The 26,266-nt window shown below is 46.3% G+C and overlaps 1 protein-coding gene across 4 annotated transcripts; it reads right to left on the bottom strand.

Annotated features, from left to right (window-relative positions):
* Nucleotides 1-19: 19 nt before the first annotated feature.
* Nucleotides 20-13,910, bottom strand: NELFCD (negative elongation factor complex member C/D). 4 transcript variants are annotated; one of them, XR_010154141.1, is made up of 15 exons: nt 13,732-13,910; nt 8,910-9,025; nt 8,254-8,363; nt 7,301-7,410; nt 6,097-6,204; nt 5,478-5,630; nt 5,130-5,260; nt 4,038-4,203; nt 3,667-3,801; nt 3,095-3,234; nt 2,013-2,127; nt 1,577-1,672; nt 1,446-1,497; nt 886-1,015; nt 20-492 (listed from the first exon to the last, which is right to left on the bottom strand). XR_010154141.1 is itself a non-coding variant. In XM_001139660.7 (15 exons), the coding sequence occupies exons 1-15, from the start codon at nt 13,843-13,845 to the stop codon at nt 458-460; spliced, it is 1,800 nt and encodes a 599-aa protein (XP_001139660.1). In that variant the 5' UTR covers nt 13,846-13,910; the 3' UTR covers nt 20-457. The 4 variants fall into 4 exon arrangements, 2 of the variants coding, with proteins under 2 accessions (XP_001139660.1, XP_016793688.1); XR_010154142.1 differs by lacking the exon at nt 13,732-13,910 and adding an exon at nt 12,386-12,570; XM_001139660.7 differs by having other exon boundaries at nt 1,357-1,497.
* Nucleotides 13,911-26,266: the final 12,356 nt, after the last annotated feature.

The following is a 26,266-nucleotide window of genomic DNA, read 5'->3' as shown; positions in this document are numbered from 1 at the left end:
TAATCCAACCCAGCAGAAAGGCTTTTTAAAAATTTACTTATTACTTGTTCTTAGCAAATTAAGACAATTACAATAAAACATCAACTAACTGGGTTCTTGTGAGAAAAACTGAGGTCAGCTTGGAAAGGAGTTCCCCGAGTGGAGTTCCCAGCGGCCCGCGGCTGACGGCCAGATCTGTCCTGAGGGGTTGTGGGAGCCCAGCGCCTGCCTTGAGGGAAATGAACACTGAAAACAGGATTTGGGAGCAGTATTGGATTGACAGCAGAGAAGGGACTGTTCGTAAGGGCAGTTTCTCACTGAAGCTGCTACCATTTTCCTTTGTAAAGAAGTCATCCACCTCCTCCCAGCGGTGCCCATTTTCAAGACGCTGCCCGAGCCTCTTAAAACAGCTTCTTGAAAGGGTTTTTCCACAACGGGTTCTGGAATGTTCTGCTTCAGCTCTGGAGGATGCTCTAAATTAGTTCACCATGATGAAGTTAGATTTGCAGTGAGCTTTAACGAGGAAAACAGTGACTGTGTTAGAAACAGGAAGTAGAACATGATTTTTTTTTTTTTTTTTTTTGAGATGCAGTTTTGCTCTTGTTGCCCAGGATAGAGTGCAATGGCGCGATCTTGGCTCACTGCAACCTCTGCCTCCCAGGTTAAGCGATTCTCCTGCCTCAGCCTCCCGAGTAGCTAGGATTACAGGCACGTGCCACCATGCCCAGCTAATGCTGTATTTTTAGTAGAGATGGGGTTTCTCCATGTTGGTCAGGCTGGTCTTGAACTCCCAACCTCAGGTGATCCACCCACCTTGGCCTCCCAAAGTGCTGGGATTACAGGCATGAGCCACCGCGCCCAGCTGACATTTTCTATTGTAGTAAAGGGCTAGGCAGTCGGCCTCACCTATAAACTCCGTCACAGGGTCATGCTCGCCTTCCGTTTTGATGGTACCTGCGATGCTGTCATTCTCCAGGATGGGGAGGAAAAGTTGCACGAAGTCAGAGGTATAAGGAGGAGCAATGACGTCCAGCACCTGTGTGGGGGAGCACAGGGTGACTTCTTCCGCACACTAGTGCGGGGCATCCACCGACATCCGGGTGAAACGGCCATCAGTTTGGAAAAAATCCCTCCCCGCCCCCACCGGCCGGTGACACCACCCATCTCCAACATTCAGATGCCCAGGGTGGTAATGGAGGTAAAGTGTGTCATACAGCTGCTGCAGGCAGAAGGTGCTTTTTGGTAAACGAGTATCTGTCATTGTCATCACTACATCAGAAAGCACAGTTCTCAGGTACAAAATGAACTAAATTAAGCCAAAAAGGGCAGTGCTAGTGTAAACAGTATGAAACATGAAACCAACGGTGCATTGCTGACCTCAGTGACAAAATAGCGAATGAGTGAAATGTCAGTGTCCAGCTTCTCCAGACACTTTCGGATGTAACTGACAACAGGAAGTACATAACCTCGACTCAGCAGGTGAACCATCCTGTCCAGCAGTGTCTTCTTCAACTCAAGCTACAGAAGAAGGGGGACAGGGAGCTGGTTAGAGAGGGTCCTCCTCAGCCCTCTGGCAAGCCCCACGGGCACTGCTCACCTGCTCCATCACGTCCAGCTGGGAGTGCTCAGTCTCAAAAAGCTTAACAAGCAGCTGCAGGACCTGGGGGTGCAGGAGCTGGTGGCAGGTGCTGATCTACAAACAGGCCAGAGGGAGCTTCGCTGAGCAGTGTGGTCACGCTCAGCACACAGAGAAACCGGGCACTGTCACAGCCACCAAAGAGCTTATCACTGTGGAAGAAGGTCCTGACACCTAAGCCAGGGCCATCAGCTTCCAGTAACACTTGACTGAGGTTAAGAAATTTCTGCAGTCAATGAAGCTAGGTCCTTAGGAGGAAAATCCTCACTTAGGACAGAAATAACTATTTTTGAGAAGAGTATCCTCTAAACTCACTGAATAGATGCAATGTTAATGCCAACGTAAACCGCATGAGTCAGACACTGTGTACGCTGTGAACAGCCCTCCGCCCTCTTACCTCATCCAGCAACGCCAGGTGGACAGGGGTATGGTCAGTCTGCAGCTGAAAGTACCTTGGTTCCGATACAGTCCAATCCACCCACTTCAGCACACCCATTGCTACCACTGGAAACCTACAGTTAAGGCAGAATGCTTCCTTTAAAAAACAATTTAAAACACAAAATATGCTAGAAAAGCATTAAAGGAAAGTTAAAAACAAACTCAAATGACTCCATCATTCACCCTTCAATACACCCCCCAACCCTTTTTTTTGAGACAGGGTCTCACTCTGTCTTCCAGGCTGGAGTACAATGGCACAATCATGGCTCACTGCAGCCTCCCGAGTACCTGGGACTACAGGTGAGTGCCACCACGTCTAGCTAATTTTTTGTAGAGAGAGGGTCCACCATGTTGCTCAGGCTGGTCTCAAACTCCTGGGCTCAAACAATCTTCTTGCCTTGGCCTCCCAGATTGCTGGGATTCCAGGCCAGAGCCACTGTGCCTGGCGTAAGCTCTGCTTATTAGTAAATAGTGTGAATGGATCAGCAGCCACTCAACATGCGGTGCAAGAAGCAGAGTTCAGTTCTCTGCTCACTTTAAACCACTTATTGAAAGGAAAAGATCATTAATGAGCGATACTCAGTGAGTTTGGTGGACTGGGTTGAAGTTTACCTTTATTTAGCAAACTCTTTCTTCATCCCTAGTATAAATTATTAGGGGAAAGACATGCCTAAGAGGACACACTATTTCTAGGACACGTCTATTTATATGATTGGCATAATCACAAATCATTTCTATGTAAGCAATACTTTGTGGGCATAACTTTACCTATAAATAGACCCTTCAAATCAATTTTTGTTAACTCTGGCTATCTTTTACTTAGCCTAATTTGTACTCAACAGACTTCTGGCAAATAAACACCTGAAAATTACTCATGCTGCTAAAGCTGTTTAAAGTTCCCTACATACTGTTTAAAAATGAAAAAATAAATAAAATGAACAAGTATCGCTGAAGCTTTTGTTATTTGAGCTTTCAATATGAAAACTCAAACCACCTCCTCCCCAAAGGACTGATTTAAGAACTGAGTTTCGTTTTGCTTACCTAATACACTGATAAAGTGTGCTCAATTCTGCCACTAGTTCAGAGGCCCCTTTGTTCTCGTTGCAACACAAATTGTGAACGGTTTCGACAGCTTTTGACGTTGACTTCAGCTCATCTTTATTGATGCTCACTCGCTTGTTCTGAAAACACACACAAGCTGGTGAGCCTGACAGGGCAGATATCCCTGCTGTCGGGGTGTTCTGGTGTCGGCCACTTCTTGCAAAGCACTTTCCCTATTTCTACTTAAGTTGGGAGTCAATTCAGCTGTCAAACTTCACAGTCACACAGTGTACAGAAACTGAAAAGCAATGAGACTAGTGTTTGTCCATGTCTTACGGAAATCAGTTTCATTTCTTTAGTCACATTTCAATTTACGGTTTGCAGAGCATTGGAGACATTACGCACATTTTCTGGAGACATTTAGCGCTTTCTCTACGCAGAAACACAAGAAAACACGTGCCTGATACTAGGGAGGGTCGAGATTTCTTGCAGCCAAAATTCCAAAATAATATCAAAGCAGAGGAGGATATTTGTCTCCTAAAAAATCCACAAATTCCCAGAACTGATGGTACCTTCTTCCAGGTCTCAACCACGCTTGCTGCGTACGCCAAGATGTGGATGTATTTGTGCTTGTGGTCCTGGTTGATCCGAGCCCCTGGCTTAAAGAGTGACTGCATGAACAGGTCCAGGAAGGCTGGAACGCGGATCTGAGGAGAAGCATATGCCCAGTTCGGGATGGCAGGCGTGAGGGCACTGCTCACCCACCTCCCCTCAGGGTTCCCTACACAGCAGGGGCCCAACAGACTCCAGGCAGAGAGTGTGACTGAGGAAGGACCAGGACAATGATGGATTTGCATTCACAGCCTTCAGACAATCAGACAAGCACAGACTTTCCAAAGTCACCTTACCAGTTGACATTGGGGATTCTTGAGAAGCAACTTACGAGTTCAACCGGAGGAGGGTCCATGCTTGTGAACATCTTGAACAGGACGGTGATGTCAGCAGGGTTCAGGGCTCCTTTGGACAGCATGGCCCCGAGAGCCTGGCAGGCCCTGGGGTAGGAGGCAGCTGTGCCCAAGGCTAGTGTGATCTGACTGGCGTCATGACCTCTTGATGAGAAAAACCATAGAGCCCATTACTAACAAGGCAGCTTCTTTTTTCTGTTCTTTTTTACACATATAATACTTTGCATTGTTGGGATCTGTTTTTCTGTCATTCACGAGTATACTGACTGACCCACAAAAATAACATTTACAACACTGGAAAAGTGATTCCAATACAGCTTGCTGGCTCTATAAGAAAGGAGTCACACACTTTAAATACTTAGGAACACTCTATTGGTAGCAGAAAATAAAGCTAATATGAGCTCATTTTGCGACACTGTAACAATGAGATTGCTGAGCAACTATTTCAGGACCGACTTGATTTGTTACTTCTGAATCCCAGTGTAAAAGCCCAGGCCCATAACTCCAGCAAAGGGAAGAAGAATCAAGTGCTTTACAAAACAGTCCTCAAAGCAGCACTTTAGAAAGCCAGCTCTCCAAGTATACCAAAAACAACTCTCACTTTTCCAGCTCTGCTGGATAAAAGGAAGTTTTTAATTTTTTTTTTTTTTTTTTTTTTGAGACAGAGTTTCGCTCTTGTTGCCCAGGCTGGAGTGCAATGGTGCAATCTTGGCTGACCACAACCTCCACCTCCCAGGTTCAAGCAATTCTCCTGCCTCAGCCTCCCAAGTAGCTGGGATTACAGGTATGTGCCGCCACACCTGGCTAATTTTGTGTTTTTGTTTACTAGAGATGGGGTTTCTCCATGTTGGTCAAGCTGGTCTCAAACTCCTGACCTTAGGTGATCCATCCGCCTCGGCCTCCCAAAGTGCTGGGATTACAGGCGTGAGCCACCACGCCCAGCCAAAAGCAAGTTTACCTCTACGTTGAACAGAAGGAGCTAGCAGCTTTGGCTGTGGAACACGGGCCATGGGAAGGGTTTTGTGGGGAGCACTAGGAAGGAAGGGTTGAGCAGAAACAGGGCCTCTCACTTCTCCTGGGCAAAGCGCTGCACTTCCTGGGCGATCCTGCGCACAGCGGAGCCCCCCTGCTCCTCCTGGGCCAGCACGGACATCATGGCCTGGGCAAACAGGTACGTGTGCTCCCCGTGGCACACCATCTTCTGAAAGATTGCAGGGAGAGAGGGGGTGGGGTTTACTACTCTAGCACAGACGGGCGGACGAGAGCCAAGCCTCCACCGTGCTCGGGCCCGGGAGTGAGCATCCTGGAAGGTGCCCTCAAAAATGGAGATTCTCTCCAGGGAAGGAGCATCTCATGCTTGAAAACCAAGACCCAAAGCAGCCTCCTTCTAATCTGAGGTTCATAAAGAAAGAACTTACGGCAAACTCAGGGAGATTTTTTTCAAGGTTTTCTTCTCCTCCATCTAAAATTGTAGCTAGAGAGGTCCGGAGCACTCTCGAGAACACTTCTAGCTGCTGGCATGCTGTGGACACACTGGTGATCTCCCCCTGGTACCCTGCGTCAGAAATAAGCTAGGACACAAAACAAGAAGTCAGAGGGGCGGCATGCAGTGACCACACCTCCACGGGAAGCTGGCTTGTCAGTGTTCGTGGTGAGGTGGAGTAAGTGTGCGCTGGTCGTGGGTCTCAGGCCTCCACTCCGCCCTCACCCTGCTATCACCTAGGTGTGTGCCCTGCGCTGACCACCTCTCCATCGTTTCTTCATATGCAAGAGGAAGATCAAGCAGGCACACCTAAAGCTCCTCTCCAAGCACAAGAGAATTCTTGTGTCCCTGCTAAATCCTAAAACACAGTCAACACTGACCCAAAAACAGATACAAATTTTACACTTTTCTTTCTCAGTGTAAGGCTTATGAAAATAAAACAATAAAGACCTTTATGGAAAAAAAGCAAATATGAACTGTCAAAGGAAACAGACCAACAACCAAAAATAAACATTCATAAACACTTTTCTCCTTAACTCTAGAACTCTTCCTACCTTAACGGTGAAGTTCAGCATCAAACAGTCTGGATGGGCTTCAGCCAGTTTATAAAAAAGGTCCCGCCACGTGGTATGTGCAATCATCTGTTCCAGCCACGCTGGGGTCTGCCAACAAACACACAAACAGCAAGATAGGAGGAGGCCCCACTTTTACTTGAGTGGAGATTCTGTTGTATAAACGATCACAGGAGATTGGTGCTGATGGACTCCCCATGGGCATCTAGTTCTGGGGGAGGCAGACCCAGAGCTGGCCACAGCCACACAGTCAGCTGAGTGACAGAAAGGTCCCTAGATGCCCGCTCAGCTTTCAGAAAATCGGACTCAACACAGGAGGGTACTGAAAGTTGCTTCCTAGGAGACACCGAGAACCGCATAGAGCTGCCTTGCACACACAGGGAGCTCATGCTGCCCCAGCTTGTATGCCCTTAGCAAAAGAGAAAGAGGCCATTTAAATGGCACAGGTGGTCTGGCCCATCACCACATGGAGTAGCCAGAAAAACATTTCTCTCAGCTCTCCTATGTGACGGATGTCCTCAAGGGCTGTGCTCTGAACCTGCCATCCTGTTTGTGCCAAGGCCAGCTCCCCAAGGCTGCTCCCAGCCACAGATGGAATGCAGCAGGGCCTCAAAAGTAGGCCTGTCCAGGAGACGTGGGCTCCCAGAATGGGCACCTGTGGCTTAAAGATTCCCCACTGATATGGCTGGAACGTTCTGGAAACTGCACTGCAGCCTAACATTCTTCCTACTAACCCTCATTCCTTCTCTCTTGCCCTCAAGGGTCAGACTGCATCACAGCTACCCCAGCCTCCTCCAGCCCTACCCCATCTTCCCTCATAGTCGCTTCCCCATCATCTCCTGCAGGCCTAGCCCTGTCTTGGCAGCTGCTTCTTGGAGGAACCAAACGAATCCACCACAACACTCCAAGGGCTGTGCCCTGGAGTCAGCCTGAAAGGGGAAATGGTGGGAACTTGCTGTTCATTCTCTTGATCTCAGCACCTGTGTGCCTCTTGTGTGCAAGCATGTCACGACCCTGGGTACAGAGTTTAAAGGGCAATTCTGACTAGATGCAACTTCTGTCTCACACTCTGATTTTAGTCCTCAACTCTGCCATTACTTACATGATATGCCACGCTCCACTGTACACAGGGAATTTGCAAAAGACCCTAGGGCCTGGTACTAGACAAAGAAAAATAATTTCTCACCTCTCCTTCTTCAGTAAAAATAGAATCTGCTTTGCGGGGGTCAAAATGTTTGATCAGCAAACTCTTCAAGTGATTTTCCACAGTTTCCTGAACCTGCACTGGCTCAACACCTGAAAGAGAATAAAAGCAACTAGACAATGGCAAGCTGTCCATTCACTGTGTGGCTTTAGAAAGCAAATGGTCAAAAGTCTCTATGTGAATCAAATACCAAAGAATTGCTTCTGACCACTTATACATGTAAGGTTTTGGAACTCTTCAAAGTAGTTATCAATGATAAGACCAAAAAGCAGCACAGAACAGAACACACAAGTCTGGTCCACCCCTAACTTCATGGAAAGGACAGCACCATCTGCAGAGCCTCACTGAGGATAAAGACAAATGGCCCCAGCAACAGGTAGGGGGATGGAAAAACATCCCTGCCCAGTGAGGAGGGAGCAGATGGCAGCCAAAAGAGACACACTTGTATCTAATCACCGGGACAGCAGTGTGTCCACAAGCTTCCGGACAGCACGCACTTCAGTGATGTCATCTGCACCCGGCTCCGTGGATTTACAGTAAGACTCTACTTTGATCATATTAACTAAAAGCCATAATCACAGCCAGTCCTAAATTATCCATCATTTACTGCTTGCTGTAATAGACGTCTTGAAAATGACACACTGAACACACACTGTATAATCCTATAATTCTACAACATGGTAGGGAAAATAGCTCAATGAGAATCACGTTTGCAGGCTACCAGTAAACCTCAATTACTGAATCAAAGATAAGAGGCAAGCAGATACAAATGAGTAAGATAAAGATAAAAATGAGTAAGAAGTTCAGCTCTTTCTACACAAGTCTCAGAAACCAGGAAATCAAAGAAGGCATTGTATCAGTGTTATAAGGACCCAAAAGTCTATTTTTAAAAAAGTGGGGGTAACTAGCCAGGACAGGGGACACCCACAAAGCACCTGTCTGAATGAGCCACTCGGCCAGCAGGTTCACAGTCTGGGCCACAGCGGTGTAGTTTTCAGATAAGAGCTGGATAACATTCTCTGGAGACCCTCCTGCCTGAAAATACCTAGGGAAAGTAACAAAGCAGCAATTACACCCGAATGAATGGAATGATGGACAACAGGAAGGTAAGGAAGGAGGAAGAGAATAAGGTTTCAAAATTTTTAAAGCAGCGGAGGGGGCTGGGTGCAGTAGTGCACACCTGTAATCCCAGCACTTTGGGAGGCAGAGGTGGGAGAATCACTTGAGCCTAGGAGTTCAAGAGCAGCCAGGGCAACGTAAGGAGCCCTGTCTCTCCCAAAAAACAAAAACAAAAATAGCCAGGCATGATGGCAGACGCCTGTGGTGGCCACCTTGCGAGGCTGAGGTGGGAGAACTGCTTGATTCCAGGAGGCTGAAGCTGCAGTGAGCGGTGATTGTGCCACTGCAACAGAGCAAGACTCTGTCTTAAAAAAATTAAAAAAAAAAAAAAAGTGGCAGAGGGGACCCCCCCTTGAAGCCTTTAGTTCAGTTCGCATTACTCTTGCTTTACATAGCACCTTCTGGGTGTATTACAAAACTTTCTCTAAATTACCCCCAGCCTCCTCCCAATACAGACACCTTTCTCACATACCTCTTCAGAGTGTTGAAGATGGAGGGTTCCATGATATAATCCCGGGTGGAAAATTTATGCAGGCATTCTTGCTGAACCTCCGCATCATCCTCTCCTTCTCCAGAATCATCCTCCTGCTGTTGGTAAATGCGAAGAGCCAGGATATTTTTTTTCATTAATACAAATACCCTAATCTCACCTTAAATCGTATAATGCTGCCCATTTTGAAAGTATTCTACACACATTATTTCATTTGACTTTCATGACAATTTCATGAAATGGGCTGGACAGATAGTGAGTGGCTAGGAAAATGGGATCCAGGATCACACTGAGTGGGTGTGTACAACTCCTCCCTGGCAAACCACGTTCCATGCTCACACAAGTTACCCAACCTCTCTGAGTGTCCATTTCCTCCTCTGTTAAGTGAAGATAATAATAACGCCTATTCCCATTTGGCTGTTGTGAGGATTCCATGAGCTAATTTTTGGAAGAACCCAGCATAATCCCTGACATTTCGTAACAGTGCAATAGTAAACTATTATTATTATTGTTTTCACTATTCTTACTTCATACATGCCACTGAAGAGTAACAACCTGATTCTTGAAAGCGTGAGCCATCACTTACCATTAGAAAGTAAAGACCACTAACTCGCCTTGCATCCACACTTCTGGCTGGACTCCAGTCCCAATTCTATGTGGAAGCAACTTCAGGCCTGTCACTCCATCTAAGGACAAAGCAGGCTTCTTCACCTGCTAATGACCATGTGAGGATGGACTGTGATCCCAAACCCTGTCCAACTTTAACACTGCCACCCTAACTAACAAGCAGATGCTTTTTGAACATTCAGTCTGCACTGTGCTCATCAACCAAGGAACCTAAGAAAATGTAAAACAAGACAAGGCTTTTTCCATCAAAGAAGTTCACAAACTAATAGGAGAGACAGACCTCCATGCAACCTACTCTAACATAATGGGGCAAGAGCTGGGCCAGGGGTCAGCAAACTATGACCCAGAGCCGAATCCAGCCCTCTCCTATTTTTGCAAATAAACTTTTACGGAACACAAGCACACCCATTCTTTTAAGGACTGTCTATGATTGCTTTCCCCCTGTAAGGGCAGAGGTAAGTAGTTAAGACAGAGACAGGCACAACCTAAAATATTTGCTATCTAGCCTTTTTCAGAAAAAAAAGTCAGATCATTCCTGATCTGGACTAAGATCCTAAAAGCAGTGCTTTGGGAGCAGACAGAACCCGATGACTTCCCAGTAAAAGCTGTGGAGTCTTCTCTCAGACCAGATTTGCATGGGGAACGCTGAGCCCCTAAGGGCGTGACAGAGGCCGGACTTCACCCCGAGCTTCATTCCCATGTGTCTGTTCTCTTGGGCTTCCACCCTGGGCACTCACCTACCTGCCTCTTCCACCACCTCTTGGGTCATGCTATCTACCTGCTCACAAATCTAGAATTAGCCTGGATCTCTCTCTCCGTCTTTCCTCTCTTAAGCTCCAGACTCAGGTATCCAACATTCCATTCTCATTTCCAGTCAGATGTCTCACAAGTATCCAAACTCTTTAGGTCCAAAACTGACATCTCTTCCCTGGAAACAGATCTTCTTCCTACAACCCATATTTCCGTAAAGGTATCCTTCATATATCTACCTGTTACCCCCCAAACCTGAAAATCATCCTCAGCTTCTCTCCCTCACCCTACCCCCACATCCTGTCACAAAGACTCATCAGTTCCATCTCCCATCTGTCTATCCAAGGTGGTCCTTCTTTCCACATCTGCCTCTGCTCTTCCTTATTTTTTGTATGCTTGCAGTAGCAACATTCCCCTAAAGTCTCAGTCTTATTCCTTCCTTTCAATCATCTTTCACACCGTGGCCACAGTGATCTTTGTAAGCCACAAAACTGACGTCTCTCTCCTGCTTAAAGATTCCCATCTCCTTCAGGAAAAAACGCCCCAGCTCTAGCAAGAGCGTGCCCTTCCCACTTCCCCTGTCCGTTCTGACCTCTCACCACTCCCCATTTGCAATCTGCAGCAGGACTCATCTATTTGCATGTCTGCAGCTCTTAGTTTCCACCATCCAGACTGAACATCACAGTGCCCTCCTCACACATCTTCCTACCTCCCACTATGTAACATGGCATCAGGCAAACAGAATTTGGGTCACCAACTATCTTTTAAAATCCAGTTCTTGCCACCCTCGTAACACCTTTCCTAACTTTCTGTCCCTCTTCCAAGCAGAGTCACAGAATAAACATGAAATGAACGTCTGGTCCACCCCCCTCATCCATGAGAGCCCACTGGTGTCAGTGGGCCAAATTAGGATCATGATTAAAATTCCCCAAACATGAGACTCCCCAATCTCCCATCAGTGGGGTCTAGGTCTGACTGCACAAACTTGGGCAAATAACTCACGCGCTTGGTCTATAAAGTGAAGGTACTGATTAGATGGCCCTTATATGCCCCAGTTCTAACACTTTATGACTCAAAGCCTCAAGGTGAGGCCGGGCACGGTGGCTCACACCTGTAATCTCAGCACTTTGAGAGGCGGAGGCGGGCAGATTACTTGAGGCCAGGAGTTCAAGACCAGCCTGGCCAACATGGTGAAACCGCATCTCTACTAAAAATACAAAAATTAGCCGGGTGTGGTGGCACCGGCCTGTAATTCCAGCTACTTGGAGAATCACTTGAACCCAGGAGGTGGAAGTTGCAGTTAGCCAAGATGGCACCACTGCACTCCAGCCTGGGTGACAGAGTGAGAGTCCGTCTCAAAGAAAAAAAAAAAAAAAAAGGCCGGGTGCGGTGGCTCACGCCTGTAATCCTAGCATTTTGGGAGGCCGGGGCAGGCGGATCACCTGAGGTCAGGAGTTCAAGACTAGCCTGGCCAACGTGGTGAAACCCTGTCTCTACTAAAATACAAAAATTAGCCAGACATGATGGCGGATGCCTGTAATCCCAGCTACTCAGGAGGCTGAGACGGGAGAATTGCTTGAACCCAGGAGATGGCGGTTGCAGCGAGCTCAGATCAAGCCACTGCACTCCAGCCTGAGCAGCTAAGCGAGACTCCGTCTCAAAAAAAAAAAAGAAAAAAAGGCTCAAGGTGATATACTAGATGCCCCAAACACCAACCTACCACTAAGCTAATTCACACCTTCTCATCTGGACCACTTTGGTAGTCAGCAATTTGACAAAGTGGCAACGGAGGCAAAGGATGTGGGTTTGGGTCCCCTCTCCTTCCTTTATTAGTTTCATGACCTTGGGCAGGTCACTAAGTCTTTTCGTCTCATTTTCTTCACTTACCAGATAAGTAGGGTAACACCCAACTCAAAATCCTGTGTGTGGAAGGGGATAACACATGACACACATGGCCCAAGCTCTCAGTTAGCTAAGTCTGACTCTATCCACTCCACCCTAAGCCTCCAACACTGTGAAATGATCCAACATGCAAATCTACTCGTGTCACTCCCTGCCCCAAACTCCTGAACAAGCCATACCATTCAGCAGCTCTCCAAGGATCTTCAGAACCTGCTCCCTACTGACCTCCTGCCACTGCTTCCACCAGGCAGCTAACATCACAGGGCTTCTTTCAGTTCCAGAAACACATCACCTGCCTTGGCATTTTAGACCATGGCTCCGAAGCCGCCATCACACCACCACCCATGTTTATCAACGTAAGCCCCACTTCATCCTTTATTCCCTCATAATACCAGTTCAAAATGCACCAGACATCCCCAATCTTGATTGTTGTTAAAAATGCAAGTTCCTGGGCCACGAGCAGTGGCTCACGCCTGTAATCCCAGTACTTTGGGAGGCCGAGGTGGGTGGATCACCTGAGGTCAAGAGTTTGAGACCAGCCTGGCCAACATGGTGAAACCCCCTCTCTACTCAAAATTTTAAAAATTAGCTGGGCATGGTGGTGGGTGCCTGTAATCCCAGCTATTCGGGAGACTGAGGCAGGAGAATCGCTTGAATCCGAGAGGCAGACGTTGCAGTGAGCCGCGATGGCGCCATTACACTCCAGCCTGGGCAACAAGAGCGAAACTCCACCACAAAAAAAAAAAAAAAAAAAAAAAAAAATGCAAGTTCCCAGGCTCCCGTCCAGACCAACTGTTGGGCCGTCTCCAGGGGAGGGACGTGAGAAGCTACATTTCAATCATGCGCCTCAGGTGGGTCTTTAGAGTAAGGTGGGGACACACTGTCCAGACTAGAGCTACCTGCCCTGGCTCTGCAGTCCCTGTCCTCAGGGTGGAACAGAGTGATCCCTCCTGGGCTTCCACCCCAAACCCTGGAAGGTCAAGGCCCTAAGATCCTTTCCATCAGTTTGCCCAAAAACAGATGAAATCAGCCCAAAGTGCTGAAGAGTACAGTTTATAAAACAGTAAAGCACATGTAGGAATGCCCTAAGTTCTACTTTTTCCTCATGATGCTGGTGTGAAGTTTTTCCACTTTATTTTTGTTTAAAAGTCTGTGAGCTCCGGACCCAACCCTCCACCTTAGCGTTGGTGTCCCGCCCGCCGCGGGGGTCGCAGGGCCGGCGCCGGGCCTGGCCGGAGCGAGGGGGTACTGGGGGCCTCGGGCCGCCCCGCGCCAGAGCCTCCGGCGCCTCACCCCCACCCCAAGGTCCTGCAGGGGAGGAGGCGGGGACCCCGGGCGGGCGGGGGCGGGGGCGGGGGCGGGGCGGGCTGTGCTTGAACCACACGGTGACCGCGCGGGCCGTGCGCGCGCCCACCCCCCGCACGCCCGCAGCCTCGCGCCGCGCGGCCTCTCCGGGAGCGGGGCCGGCCCGCCGGCGGCGGAGACGAACGATTCTCTCTAGGGTGCGCCCAGTGCCCCGCCTCACCTGGCCGCCGTCAGCCTCGTCGCCCCACTCGGCCGCGCTCCCGTAGTAGTCCTCGTCCATGATGGCGCCCGGCACGGCCACCGCCATTCCCTCCCGCGAGCGAGCGCAGCGCATGCGCGAGGCGGGGACAGGCGGGCGGGCGCACGCGCGGCCGCGCGCCTCGGCCCGGGCGGGAGGCGGGGCCTGGAAGAAGGGGCGGGGCCTGGAGGAAGGGCAGGGCCGCGGGCTCGGCACTGGGAACAAAGGGGACCGGCGGAAGGAACGCCCCCAGTCGATCCCGGAGCGATGCCCGGGTGGACCAGGGGCTTAGCTCCGGAGAGAGGTTTCCCACTGGATTCGTGCACAGCCCCTACCCTGCTGCGCCGGCTCTGCGAGCCCCAGTTTCCTCATCTGGCAGCTGGAAACAAATCCTTCCGGAAGTGTCCAGGACCCACGAAAGTGTTTTAATTTCTTTTAGTTTTGGTAAAAAGCACTAAATGCGACCGGGCGTAGGGGCTCACGCCTGTAATCCCAGCACTTTGGGAGACCGAGGCTGACGGATCACTTGAGGTCAGGAGTTCGAGGCCAGTCTGGCCAACATGGTGAAACCCCGTCTCTGCTCAAAATACAAAAATTAGCCTGGCGTGGTGGCATGCGCCTGTAATCCCAGGTACTCGGGTGACTGAGGCAGGAGAATCGCTTGAACCCGGGAGGCGGAGGTTGCAGTGAGCCAAGATCGCACCATTGCACTCCAGCCTGAGCGACAGAGCGAGACCCTATCTCAAATAAATAAATACATACATAAAAAGGGCAGGGCACGGTGGCTCACGCCTGTAATCCCAACACTTTGGGAGGCCGAGGCGGGCGGATCACCTGAGGTCAGGAGTTCGAGACTAGCCTGGTCAACATGGTAAAACCCCTTCTCTACTAATAATACAAAAATTAGCTGGGCATGGTGGCGGGCGCCTGTAGTCTCAGCTACTCAAGAGGCTGAGTCACGAGAACCGCTTGAACCCAGGAGGTGGAGGTTGCAGTGAGCCAAGATCACACCACTGCACTCCAGCCTAGGCAACAGAGTGAAACTGTGTCAAAAAAAAGAAAAAAAAAGAAAAAGAAAACGAAAGAAAGAAGAAAGAGAGAAAAGAAAAGAAAAAAGAAAAAGAGAAGAAAAAGTACTGAATGCAGTGGAAAGTAGCATTTTTAATTTTTTATAAAGTGGAAGATAGGCCCACAAAGCAAAAGTGCCCAGAGCTGACAAAAATCTCTGGAGAAAGGACCTCTCTGGTCGTTGCCAAAGGGAGCAGCTGACGCTGTTGTAAAGCCCGCAGCACGATTCCCAGCGTGAAGTAGGGGGTGAGAATATGACAGCCTCCTGATGATCACGGAAAGGTTTTTGTTTGGTTGTTGTGTTTTTGTTTTGTTTTAATTTTAGATTCGGTACATGTGCAGGTTTGTTACATTGGTATATTGCGTGATGCTTCTAATCCTTTCGCCAACCTTTTTCAGCCTTTACCCCCCTCCACACCTTCTGCCTTTTGGAATACCCCATGTCTGTTGTTCCCATCTTTGTGTCCAAATCACAGAAAATTTTAAACAGGGAGATTAACGCCATAAAATCTGGATGCTTTGAAAGGTAACGCCCGTGGCTGAGCGCCGCGGCTCACACCTGTAATCCCAGCACTTTGGGAGGCCAAGGTGGAAGGATTGCTTGAGGCAAGAGTTTGAGACCAACCTGGGCAACATAGCGAGACACCACCCCCCCTTCCCCCGCCCCCAGCCAGGTATGGTGATGCACGCCTGTAGTCCTAGCTGCTCGGGAGGCTGAGGCAGGAGGATTGCTTCAGCCCAGGAGTTTGAGGTTACAGTTTGCTATGGTCGTGCCATTGCATTTCAGCCTGTGTGACAAAGTGAGACCCTGTCTATAAAGAAAAAAAAGAAAGGTAATGCCCACGTCAGTAAGGAAAGAGTATTAGAGAAAAGAGCTCCAGAAGATTGATAATAGTGACTACTTTTGGAGAACTTATCAGGGAATATGTCTTTATTTATTCAACAAATGTTTATTAAGTGTTCCCTAAGTGCCCAGCACTGCGCTGCTCCCTGGAGCTCGGTGAACAAATTGGACCTGATCCTTGTCCTGGTAGAGCCTACATTCTACTGAAGGAGCTGAATGGGGGGAGGGGGTGGGGGGAACAAATAAGATAAAGACAGAAGGTGATCAGTGCTAGTATTCTGTGATAATAGAATCTTCTTGGGGAGATCAGAGATGGCCGCTGAGCAGCTTACATTTGAACTGAGTCATGTCATGAAAGGGGCAAGCTAGCTAAGACCCAGGCAAGAGCATTTCCAGAGAGCAGAACTGCCAGGGCAAAGGCCAGGCATGCGTACTTGGAACAGAAAGGCCACTGAGAGCGGCACCTGGCAGGCCAAGGAGAAATCTAGATGAGGTGGGCAAGGCAGGGAGGGCCAGATCTTGGGAGGGAGTTAGGTCTGTATTAACTGAGGGCCATCTCTAAGGATTGAATGTAATGAGGTATGCCAAGCACTGAGCAGAGAGCTTGCACATGGTAGGTGCTCAGCGAGTATGCATCATTATGAGGAAGATGAAACGTTTGGATTTTTTTTTTCTTGCTCTGAGCGGGTGAAAGGACATATCTGAATTTTCAAAGGCATTTCTCCTAGCTGAGGGGGCCTTATAGAAGGAAGTGAGAAGGTGAGAATGTAAATTAAGAAGCTTCGGTGAGCATTAATGGAGGGGGTTGCTGAGAAGGAGCTGTGGCTAACTGCTGTGAAGTTGGGGTCAAGTCCAGAGGATACAACAGCCTTGGGGGTGGGAGATGGGGGCCAGGAGCAGGGGCAGGGAAGATGCTGCTGTGACCCCCAGCTTGTGTGCCTGGGGATGGCCCACGGCTGAGACAGGGAACCCAGGAGGAGGGCAGGTTTCTGCATGGGATGATAATGAGTTCATTGGGTTGTGCTGAGTTAGAGATGCCAACAGAACACCCATGCGGAGATGTCCTGCAGGCGGTTGGAGGTGGAAGTCTGCAGCTCCGATTCAAAGGATCCAGCTCCAGCTTCTATTCACAAGATTAAAGTGTATTAAGTTAATGAGTGCCCCTGCTGTTGGCTTGTTTCAGGGTTCATTTTCACTTGCTTTCTCAAAATGTTGGAAAGAATAGATGGCTGTTAAACTCCTCCTACCTCTCCTCTTAGATTTTTTAAAAAATAGTGCCAGAATTGAAAGCGGACCAATTAATGTATGTATAACTAATTGTGCCTACGGAATTGGGGATTATTCAACTCGCTTCTCCTTCAACCAACAGGTTGGTTAATCCATTTATTGTTAAATGGATTAACAACCCGTAATGAAACCATTACATTCAGCCTATAAGTCACAATGATTTAAAAGTAATTGGGTCAGCCGGGCGCAGTGGCTCAGGCCCGTAATCTGAGCACTTTGGGAGGCCGAGGCGGGTGGATCACGAGGTCAGGAGATCGAGACCATCCTGGCTAACACGGTGAAACCCCGTCTCTACTAAAAATACAAAAAAATTAGCCGGGCATGGTGGCAGGCGCCTGTAGTCCCAGCTACTCAGGAGGCTGAGGCAGAAGAATAGTGTGAACCTGGGAGGTGGAGCTTGCAGTGAGCCGAGATCATGCCACTGCACTCCAGCCTGGGTGACAGAGCGAAACTGTCTCAAAAAAAAAGAAAAAAAAAAAAAAGTAGTTGGGTCTATAGGTCTTGCCTCCTGAGATATTGTGGATCTGTTGTTTTTTCCAAAGCGTTGTCTAGATTGTCCAGATTAGCTTGCATTGCTTAAATACTCCTAAAGTCATTTAAGTTCTAAAGTCATTTTCCTGTTTAAGAAGAATTCTGGGCCGGGTGCGGTGGCTCATACCTATAATCCCAGCACTTTGGGAGGCCAACACAGGCAGATCACTTGAGGTCAGGAGTTTGAGACCAGCCTGGCCAACATGGTGAAACCCCGTCTCTTCTAAAAATACAAAAATTAGCGAGGTGTGGTGGCAGGTGCCTGTAGTCCCAGCTACTTGGGAGGCTGAGGCAGGAGAATCGCTTGAACTTGGGAGGCAGAGGTTGCAGTGAAGTGAGATCACACCACTGTACTCCAGCCTGGGTGACAGAGCAAGACTCTGTCCCCTGACCCCCGCCAAAAAAAAAAGAAGAAAAAGAAGAATTCTGGTGGAGAATTTTTATGAAAATTAGAAGTTGGTTTCACTTAATCCATTGAGGAAATACTTACTGAGTGCCTCCTAGGTGTCATGTGCTGGGATATAGCTGAATCAGAGACACAATTCATCTGGTGCTAACGGCAAAAAAGGAGAAAAGAGAAGCTATCTCTAACAATTTTTTTTTAAAAATGCAGCGACCTCAGAAAGAGGTCAAGAAGTCCTTTCCAGGGAAATTATGTTTAAGCTGAGACTTGTGACTTCAATCTGGAGGACAAAGAGAATAGGGTACAGCGGAGAAAATAAGAAATGACAGTAAAGAAAATGGCTGGAGTGCAGACATCAAAAGGAGAGAGAGAGACAGTAAGGGGAGAGAGAGAGAGGCCAGACCAGAGAGAGAGAGAGAAAGGGAGAAAGAGAGAAAGGGCAGGCCAGAGAGAGAGAGAGTAAGGGAGAGAGAGAGGACATGGGGCCACCACGTCCTTAGTTACAAATACCAGACACCTGGAAATCATTTGTAACTTCTGTTCCCCCATGATTCCTATTCAACCCAAGGCAAATTCTGCATCAGATCCACATGCAAAATCTACTTCAAATCTGTTCACTTGTCTCCATCGTTATGCCACTGTCTTAGTTCAGGCTCTTACCAGCTCTCACCTGGGTGGCTGCAGTAGCCACAGACTGATCTGACTCATCTTTCTGTTCTCTATTACAGTCCATTCTCCAAACAGCAGTGTGATGGTTTACAAAATGTATCCACAACTTTTTTTATACTCCTCTCTTCAAGAGGCGGAGCTTAATGTCTTTCCTCTTGTGTGTGAGCTGAGCTTAGTGATTCACTTCTAATGAATAAGGCAGTGACAGTGGGGGACTTCATGGACTAGGTCATAAAAAGACACTGGGACTTCCATTTTGGCCACACTCTCTCAGATCACTCACTTTGGAGGAGGCCAGATGCCACACTGTGAACAGGCCCATGGAGAAACCCATGGTGAGGAACTGAGGGCTCCTACAGCAGCTAAGTAAGTGGGCTTGGAGGTGGATTCTCCACGTTCAGTCAAGTCCCAGCTGACATACCACTTGCAACTTCATGAGAGACCCTGAGTCAGAACCATCCAGCTAAACTGCTTGCAAAATTCCTACAGAAACTATGACATAATAAATGTGTGTCGTTGTAAGTAAATCAATTTGGGGTAATTTTTTGTGCAGCAATAATTAACTAATATGAGTGTCTAAAGCAGTCTTTTAAAGCACAAACAGATTATTTCCCTCCTCCGCTTAATACATCTCAGTGACCTCTCATTTCATCTGAAAAAAAAAAAAAAAAAAAAACCCAACAAACCATTTTCTCATGTCTGACATGACAACGGAGTGAGGTCAACAAATCTTGCCCCTTAAATGCCACAATGATACTGGACAAAACTGTCAAAAATAACCATGGCAGGCCTCTGGAAATAATAGACCAAAGGCATACAGCAAACGGAGAAGCATTTATTAATTAAAATTACTAAACTTTAAGTAAGAACAGTGTAAATCTGTGATATTTTGGCCTGTGTATTTTCTTATTCTTGAAAGCAACAAGGGAAATGTGATTAATGACTGCTCATCAGAAAAAAATGGAAGCTAAAGGTAGTGGAAGGACATATTCCAAATGTTTGAATAAAGCAAACTGTAAACCAAGAATTTTATATCCAGCAATATCAAAATAAAGGTAAAATAAATACATTCCCAGATAAAAACTGAAAGCATTTGTTGCTAATGACCTGCCTTACAAGAAACACTAAAGGAAATTCTTCAAGCTGAAAGTTACTCTAGATAGTAACTTCAATTCACAAGAGATGAAGAATATCAGAAATGGTAAATATTAAAGTCTGTAAAGAGACTAAAGAGACTCTAGTTCTTCTCTTGCCTTTTAAAAAATATGTAATATTAAATAAAGCATCACCATAACACTGTACAGTTGGAGTGAGACAAATACAAATTGGAGCGAGCGGTTTTTTTTGTTTTTTTGTTTTTTTTTTAGACAGAGTTTTACTCTTTCGCCCAAGCTGGAATGAAGTGGCATGATCTTGGCTCACTGCAACCTCCGCCGCTCGCTTGAACCATCATTCAAGTGATTCTCCTGCCTCAGCCTTCCCAGTAGCTGGGATTATAGGCACCCGCCACCATGCCCGGCTAATTTTTGTATTTTTAGTAGAGATAGTGTTTCACCATGTTGGCCAGGCTAGTCTCGAACTCCTGACCTCAGGTGATCTGCCCACCTCGGCCTCCCAAAGTTCTGAGATTACAGGCGTGAGTCACTGCACCTGGCCGAGGTTTCTATATTTTACTGAAATTAAGTAACTTTGGGCCAGGTGCGGTGGCTCACACCTGTAATCCCAGCACTTTGGGAGGCCGAGGCGGTTGGATCACGAGGTCAAGAGATCGAGACCATCCTGGCCAACATGGTGAAAACCCACCTCTCCTAAAAGTACGAAATTAGCTGGGCGTGGTGGCACGTGCCTGTAGTCCCAGCTACTTGGGAGGCTGAGGCAGGAGAATCACTTGAACCCAGGAGGCAGAGGTTGCAGTGAGCCAAGATTGTGCCACTGCACTCCAGCCTGGCGAAAGAGCAAGACTCCATCTAAAAAAAAAAAAACAAAAAACCAAATTTGACAGACTGTGCTGAATTAAGATGTGCATTGTAATCCCTAGAGCAATCACTAATGAAAAAACTCAAAAAAAATAGTAAGAAAGAAAATCAACAGATAAATCCATGTAGTTCATGAAAACACATTTAACATAAAATAAGGCAGTAAAGCAGACCAGAAGAGACAGGAGATAAATATAAAACAAATAGCAAAGTGGCAGCATAAATCCAACCATATCTGGAATTTTATTAAATGTGAATAGACTAGATACCTCAAAAGACAGAGACAGTCATACTGGATGAAAAAGCAAGACCCCACCCATATGCTGTCTATAATAGAAACATCATAGATTTAAAGACACAAATAGGTGGAAAGCAAAAGGATGGAAAAAATTATACCATGCAAACAGTAACCATAAGACAGTTGAAGTTTCTGTATTAATATCAGACAAAATAGAATGTAAGACTTTGTCTTCCTCTTTCTCTTCTTCCTCTTCCTCTTCCTCCTCCTCCTCCTCCTCTTCTTCTTCCTTCTACTTCCTTCTTCTTCCTTCCTCTTCTTCTTCCTCTTCTTATCTCGCTCTGTTGCCCAGGCTGAAGTGTAGTGGCACAATCTCGGCTCACTGCAACCTCCACCTCCCAGGTTCAAGCAACTCTCCTGCCTCAGCCTCCTGAGTAGCTAGGACTACAGATGCGTGCCACCATGCCTGGCTAATTTTTTTGTATTTTTAGTAGAGATGGGATTTCACTGTGTTGCCCAGGCTAGGCTTGAACTCCTGAGCTCAGGCAATCCATCCTTCTCGGCCTCCCAAAGTGCTAGGATTACAGGCATGTGCCACCGCACTTGGCCTTTCTTCTTCTTCTTTATTATTATTATTATTATTATTATTATTTGGAGCTGGAGTCTTGCTCTGTTGCCCAGGCTAGACTGCAGTGGCACCATCATAGCTCACTGCAACGTTGAACTCCTGGACTCAAATGATCCTCCTGTCTTAGTCTCCTGAGTAGATGGGACTACAGGTACATGTCACCACACCTGGCAAAAATCACTACATTTCTGAGAAGCTTTGCCCACTTGAAGATGAATTTGCAGCATCAGTTGGGGAACATCTGAATGAAGCTGTCCCTGAACCGTGAAGCTGCTACCAGAGAGGATAGCAGAGCAAATCCCTCACCAGTGGCTGGGAGCACCGTGGCCGGGCAGAACAACGTTAGGTAGTTCAATTTCAAAGTGACCCCAGGGGCAGGAGGGAGGAACAGGAAAGGAGGGAAGCCAGTGCAAGGGTGCTGTGCTGAGGTGGTTATGACTGTGGGCCATATTCTTGCAGGACCTTTGGTGGAACCATCTAAAATATGCCTCAAAATTGCTCACTTAAGGACAAAGGGGAACACGTTTACCTCCCCCTGGCTTTTGTTTTCTATTGGTCAAGGACTGCCCTAGGGGGCATTATCTTCCCCACTCTTCCAAGCAGCCCAGTTGCAAGTGTCTTTCAGATTTCTGCAATTGTCACATATCACAGTGTCCTAGGAGTCCTGGGACAGGAAAGAAAAAGTAAGAGGTACAGCGGATGCAGGAGCAGCCAAGTCTCACCTGAGCAAAGTTGGCAGCTGTAGTAGCACCTGGAGGGAACGGTGAGCCGAGAACAGGTGAGCTGGTGACACGAGGTGTCCAATTAATCACCTTTGGAGCACATAAGGGCGCCAGACTGTTATTTTCATTTATTTATTTTTATTTTTTATTTTTTATTTTTATTTTTATTTTTTTGAGATGGAGTCTTGCTCTGTCGCCCAGGCTGGAGTACAGTGGCGCAATCTCGGTTCACTGCAACCTCCGCCTCCCAGGTTCAAGCAACTCTCCTGCCTTAGCCTCCCAAGTAGCTGGGACTATAGGTGCCCACCACCACACCTGGCTAATTTTTTTTTTTTGTATTTTTAGTAGAGACGGGGTTTCACCGTGTTAGCCAGGATGTTCTCAATCTCCTGACCTCGTGATCCGCCCGCCTCGGCCTCCCAAAGTGCTGGGATTACAGGCGTGAGCCACCGTGCCTGGCCTATTTATTTATTTTTGAGACAGATTCTCACTCTTTCACCCAGGGTGAATGCAATGGTATGATCATGGCTCACAGCATCCTTGATCTCCCAGGCTCAAGCAATCCTCATACCTCAGCCCCCTCCAAGTAGCTGGAACTACAGGCATGTATACCACCACACCTAGCTAATTTTTGTACTTTTTTGTAGAGATAGGGTTTCACCATGTTGTCCGGGCTGGCCTCGAACTCCTGGATACATGTGATTTTCCTGCCTCAGCCTTCCAACGTGCTGGGAATACAGGCATGAGCTTGGCCTCAAACCATCATTCTGAAGTTGAGAACTAAAAGAAAAGAATCCCACCTCTCTTGTCCAAGTTATACAATACTTTAAGGCAACCAGATAGTGGATGAGGAAAAGTTCTCTTCTTTTTAGAATGGAAGTTGGCAAACTATGGCCCATGGACCAAATCTGGTTTGCAGCCTGTCTTTGTAATGCCTACTGTCTAGGAAGATTTTCACATTTTTAAAGAGCAATAAAAAAAGAAAAAGATTCGACAGACTATATGTGGTTCATCAGGCCTAAAATATTTACTATCTAGCCCTTTACAGAAAAACTGAGTCAACTCACTTTAGAAAGAATTCTAGCTAATAAATTCAGTAGGAATGATAGATAGATAATGGATACTGAAGAAGAAATGGATCCCAGCAATGGTGGTCAATATCTGCGAAAGCCCTCAGGCAGAAACCTGATGGGAAGCCCTAAAATGATGGCCAGGTAAGACACCTGAAACCTTTCTCCACGCTCAGGAAAAGAGAAGCCAGCAGGCTCGCTGTCTCCCATCTTGATGCTGAGGGAGCACCTGCCACCTGTCAGGTAGCTCATCTGCACACCCCAGCGTGGGAAAGGAGGCCTCTAGATCTACCAGCCAACGAGGTCAGACAGAGGATCCTGTGGAAAGACCCTGCAGAGATGCCACACAAGGCCTGGAATGCGGGGAACTCTAGATGGCACATGGCTCAGTTTCTTGGGAAAAAAAAAAAGCTACAAGGAGGAAAAAAGAGGAGGAATTTGTAGATTGAAGGAGTCTGCAGAGACACAGCCACCAAATGCAATGAGTGAAGCTTGTTGGGATCCTGATTTGAAGCCAATTTTTCAAGTTTTTTTTCTTTTTTCTTTTTATTGAGGTAAAATATACCTATGTAATTTGCTCTCTTTATCATTTTTTAAATTTTTTGCTCTTATTCCTTTTTATTAACCCATATCAAAAATGGTCAATACCTCTTTACCATATTTAAGTATGCAGTTCAGTGGTTATAAATACATTTATATTCTTTTTTTCCCCTTTATTCCTCCCTCCCTGCTCCCCTTCCAGCCTCTGGTAACCAACATTCTACTCTCTCTCCATGAGAGCCGCGTTTTTAGCTCCCATGTATGAGTGAGAATGTGTGATATGTGTCTTTCTGTGCCTAGCTTATTTCACTTTACAGAACAACCTCCAGTTCCATCCATGTTGCTGCAAGTGACAGGATCTTTTCTTTCTTTCTTTCTTTCTTTTTTTTCTCGATCTGCTGCCTAGGCTGGAGTGCAGTGGTGCAATCACGGCTCATTGCAGCCTTGAACTCCCAGGTTTAAGCAATCCTCCCCTCAGCCTCCAGAGTAGCTGGTACTACAGGCACACACCATCATGCCTGGCTTTTTTTTTTTTTTAATATAGTAGAGATGGGTTCTCCCTATGTTGTCCAGGCTGGTCTTGAACTCTTGCGCCAAGAGATTATCCTGCCTCTGCCTCCCAAGTGTGAGCCATCGCTCCTGGCTTTTTTTTTTAATGGCTGAATAATATTCCATCGTGTGTGTGTACTACTTTCTCTTTATTCATCTGTTGATGAGCACTTCAGTTGCTTCCATATCTTGGCTATCGTGAATAGTGCTGCAATAAACATGGGAGCATAGATGTCGCTTTGGTATATTGATTTTCTTTCCTTTGAATGTATACACAGTAGTGGAATTGCTGGATCACTTGGTAGTTTTATTTTTAGGTTTTTGAGGAAGCTTTATACTGTCCCCCATAGGGGCTATACCAGTTGACATTCCCATCAGCAGTGTAAGACGGAGGGTTCCCCTTTCTCCACATCCTTACCAGCATCTGTTACTCTTTGTTTCTTTTGACACAGCCATTTTAACTGGGGTTAAATGATACTGCACTGTGGTTTTGATTTGCATTTCTCTGGTGATTAGTGATGTTGAACATTTTTTCATATACCTGTTAGCCATTTGTATGGCTTCTTTTGAGAAATGTCTATTCCAATCTTTTGCCCATTTAAAAATCAGATTGTATTTTGTTTTGTTTTGTTTTTGCTGTTGTTTGAGCTTCTTATATATTCTGATTATGAATCCCTTGTCAAATGGGTAGTTTGCAAATATTTCCTGCCATTCTGTGAGTTGTCTCTTCATTTTGTTGATTGTTTCCTTTGCTGTTTAGCTTGATGTAATCCCATCTGTCTATTTTCACTTGCTTTTGTTGTTTGTACTTGTGAGGTCTTACACAAAAAAATCTTTGCTTGCCCGAGACCAATGTCTTGGAGCATTTTCCAAATGTTCTCTTTTAGTAGTTTCATAATTTCAGGTGTTACATTCAAATCTTAATCCATTTTGATTTTTGTGTATGCTGAGTGATAGGGGTTTAGTTTCATTCTTCTGCATATAGTTTATCCAGTTTTTCCAGCAGCATTTGTTGAAAAGACTATCCTTTTTCCATTGTACGTTCTTTGTACCTTTGTCAAAGATGAATTGGATATGAATGTGTGGATTTATATCTGGGTCCTGTATTCTGTTCTATTGGTATATTTGTCTGTTTTTATGCCAGTGCCATGCTGTTTGGGTTACTATAGCTTTGTAATATATTTTGAAGTTTGTAGTGTGATGCCTCCAACTTTGTTCTTTTTGCTTAGGATTGCTTTGGCAATGCAGAGTGTTTTGTGGTTCTATATAAATTTTAGGATTTTTTTTTTCTATTTCTGTGAATGTCATTGGTATTTCTGATAGCGATTGCATTGAATCTGTAAATTGCTTTGGATAGTATTGTCATTTCAATACTATTAATTCTTTCAATCCATGAGGATGGAATATCTTTTCACTTTTTTGTATGTCCTTTTCTATTTTTTTCATTGGAGTTTTATAGTTTTCCTTGTATAGACCTTTCTCTTCTTTGGTTAGATTGATTCCTAGGTATTTAATATTCTTTGTAGCTATTATAAATGCGATTGCTTTCTTGATTTTTTTTTAACAGATTGTTCGCTATTGACATATATAAGTGCTACTGACTTTTGGATGTTGATTTTGTATCCTGTAAATTTACCAAATTTGTTTATCAGTTCTAATGGTTTTTTGGTGAAATCTTTGGGTTATTTTAGGTATAAGATCATGTTGTTTGTGAACAAGGCTAACTTGACTTCTTCCCTTCCAATTTGGATGCCCTTTACTTCTTTCTCTTGCTCAATTGCTGTGGTCCAGTTTTTCAGTTTTTAAGACAGCTAGAGAAATGTGAACACTGGTTGACTATGCTGATGGTATTAAGGCGTTTTTGCTAATTTTTTAGCATGATATTGGCATTATGATTAAGTTTTTTAAACTCCTTACGATACGTCAGAAGTATTTCAGAGGAAGTGACAGAATATTTGGGATTTGCTTTAAAATCATCCAGTGGAGGGTGGA

The sequence above is a fragment of the Pan troglodytes genome, chromosome 21 (genome assembly GCF_028858775.2).
Source record: "Pan troglodytes isolate AG18354 chromosome 21, NHGRI_mPanTro3-v2.0_pri, whole genome shotgun sequence".
In the NCBI taxonomy this organism is placed as follows: Eukaryota; Metazoa; Chordata; class Mammalia; order Primates; family Hominidae; genus Pan; species Pan troglodytes.
Note: the sequence above shows the minus strand (reverse complement) of the source record. Positions and strands in the feature narration are given on the sequence as shown.